The sequence below is a fragment of the Pyrenophora tritici-repentis genome (assembly GCF_003171515.1).
Source record: "Pyrenophora tritici-repentis strain M4 chromosome Unknown M4_contig_00033, whole genome shotgun sequence".
In the NCBI taxonomy this organism is placed as follows: Eukaryota; Fungi; Ascomycota; class Dothideomycetes; order Pleosporales; family Pleosporaceae; genus Pyrenophora; species Pyrenophora tritici-repentis.
In genome coordinates this window covers 12,641-15,000 of record NW_027093996.1, presented here as the reverse complement: position 1 = coordinate 15,000, position 2,360 = coordinate 12,641, and the positions used below count along the sequence as shown (strand labels likewise).

Here is a 2,360-nt window from a genome sequence, read left to right as displayed (position 1 = left end):
TTTGTATGGCGCTGCGCATGTCTACGCGATCTCACATATAAAATTGACGACCTTTGACGTCGTTTCCGGCCGGGGATCTGCAAACCTATAACCGCCGAGCAATAGGGGTTCCTATATACTATAAGGAGCCCACTTGGAGTACTCAGACTCTATATGGGTGACTGGGCTGTATTGACGCTGGCCGCTACTATTGCTTGTAAAATTAAAATATAGCGCGCTTAGTAGGCTATATAGCCTATGTCGGGGCGTGTGCTACACGCACTTTGGGCATTGAGACGGCAACTTTTGCTGGTAAAGCCGCCCGTTGGTCCTTGATGTGGGCAATTGGAGTACAGTGGCAAAGGATCCGTGGGCCGGAGAGTCGGTTGTCGTTGCGGGCGCACTACAGCTGCCGTTGTTTTCTTCGGCGTTTAGGCTTGTAGGGCGGTGCGCAGGCCGGCTCGGGTAGTCGTTGTGGGCGCACTACAGCTGCTGTTGTTTTCTTCGGCGTTTAGGCTTGTAGGGCGCTGCGCATGTCTGCTCGCTTTGTATTTATACAGACCTCGGCGATCTGAAAAGTTCGTTGCCGGCCGGCGGTTTGCAAACCCACGGCAGTTTAAGGAGGGCCATTGACACTGGTCGCTGGGTACGAGTGCTCAGACTTGTATTCGGCGCTTGGGCGACAGGGGCGCCCGCCGCAACGATTGCCTGCCAGAGGGCAATCGTACAGGTGGGAGGTCGTTGTAGCTTTGGGCGTGGGGTTGGCTTTTTGAAAGCCATTCGGGGGACTGAGTGCAGCGTATGCTGTATAAATCCCACTCGTTCTGGACTGAGGGCCTTTGAATTGTGCTCCGACAAGGGCAACGCAACTGCTGGCTGCTCCAAGGCGGCGAGGGTTGCACCATTTTCGCCCATGGTCGGCGGCAACGGGTGTAGGCTGCTTGTTAGATGCGGCACCGTTTCCCGCTGCTTGGCTGGCCATGGGCTTGGGGAGCTGCGGTTTTGGGGCTGTTTACAGCGCCATGCCGGGGCGACCATTACTCGGTTTCATACTTGTACACGCTGTTTGACGGGCAGCAATTGGCAAGCTCACCCCTTGTGGACTTGCTGCCCTGGCTTCGGCAACCGCTGGGGCGCCTGTAGAGGGCGGGTGCCGTTGGCACTGCGCTCTTGCTCGCGCCTTTGGCACAAATTGGAGGCGGCCCATTTACTAGGCAACTTCTGGGGGTCAGAGGGCATCGTATCAACTGCTTTACTGCAGTTGGAACGGCCCATGGGTCGTGGAGAGTAGAAGCTGGGCCCAACGTTGTGTCTAGACTCTAGCGGGGGTACCTGGGCCTAATAGACGGCGGCCGGCTACTTGGGATCCTAATCTGCAGACTTGTCAACAATTAATTGGATTAGCATTATTAATTCCCATCTAGGTTAAAGGCTGCCTAATAAAGTAAGTCTTTTTCAACCTATACAGGAATCAATCATGTTGATTAATGAATTATTAACAAGTCTACTAATTTGAAATAGTAGCCGGTTTGCAGTCTCTTTTGGCGCAGGTGAGGGCGTGGGCAGAGGGAGGGCAGTGGGTTGCGGGCAGCAGGATACGAGAGGAGACACCATCTGTGACTTTATTTATGCTCGATTCCGGAAGAAAAGGATGAAACCCAAAAGTAGTCTAATTTCTAATCATCCGCCTCATATTCGTTTGCGTTGACTATTTCTTTTGGTGCATCCTTCCGTATCGGTATCTTGATACCCTGCTGTGCAAAGCACTTACTGAGCGGTGTGCTCTCAATTACACCTGGGAACTTCTTGGCAGAGTAGACTGTAAACTGCTCTGAGAAGCTGTGTGCAAGGCAAGGACCTTTACCGTGTGTGGGGCCCTGACTCTCGGGCACCACCGTGTTTGTGCCGCTGCCAATGTCGAAGAGGCTGAGCTTGAGTCGAAAGGTGCCCTCTGTCCGGACGCTCAGATCCTGCAGCACGAACCAGAAGCCGGCTTTGCCGTCGAGGTCGTTGAGACGACAAGCGTTGACGGCATTCATGCCGATAAGATTGCGCGTGTGGTTTGAACTCATGGGTGCGGGGGGCATTATGGGTGCCTGGGGTGGTTGGCCGTAAGTTTGGGCGTACGCCGGATAGCTAGCCGGCGGTCCAGGCTGCGGGTACGGGTACCCCATTACGGGGCCATGCGAATATGACGGCATGTGCGTCGTCATTCTGTACGGTGGATCGTACTGCGGAATGGCTGTTGTTACGTACTGCCGGTCTGGCGGCGGCGGATACGAGGTCGTTGTGCTACTGCTGATGCTGACTGTGGGAGCTGCGCTGGAATGCCGCACTAGGTTGACAGCGGCGGTACCTTCCTGGTTCCAGAGGTCCACCAT

The 2,360-nt window shown here is 54.8% G+C and overlaps 2 protein-coding genes across 2 annotated transcripts; both read right to left on the bottom strand.

The window, feature by feature from the left end:
* Window positions 1-531: 531 nt before the first annotated feature.
* On the bottom strand, window positions 532-1,218 carry PtrM4_153610 (uncharacterized protein; the record flags this gene model as incomplete). Its single annotated transcript, XM_066110296.1, has 2 exons — window positions 532-916; window positions 1,073-1,218. The coding sequence occupies 2 exons, from the start codon at window positions 1,216-1,218 to the stop codon at window positions 532-534; spliced, it is 531 nt and encodes a 176-aa protein (XP_065958683.1).
* A 437-nt stretch (window positions 1,219-1,655) lies between these two features.
* Window positions 1,656-2,360, bottom strand: PtrM4_153600 (Velvet multi-domain protein; the record flags this gene model as incomplete). The annotated part of the gene is made up of 1 exon (XM_066110295.1): window positions 1,656-2,360. One exon carries the CDS (start codon window positions 2,358-2,360, stop codon window positions 1,656-1,658), a length of 705 nt encoding a protein of 234 aa, XP_065958682.1.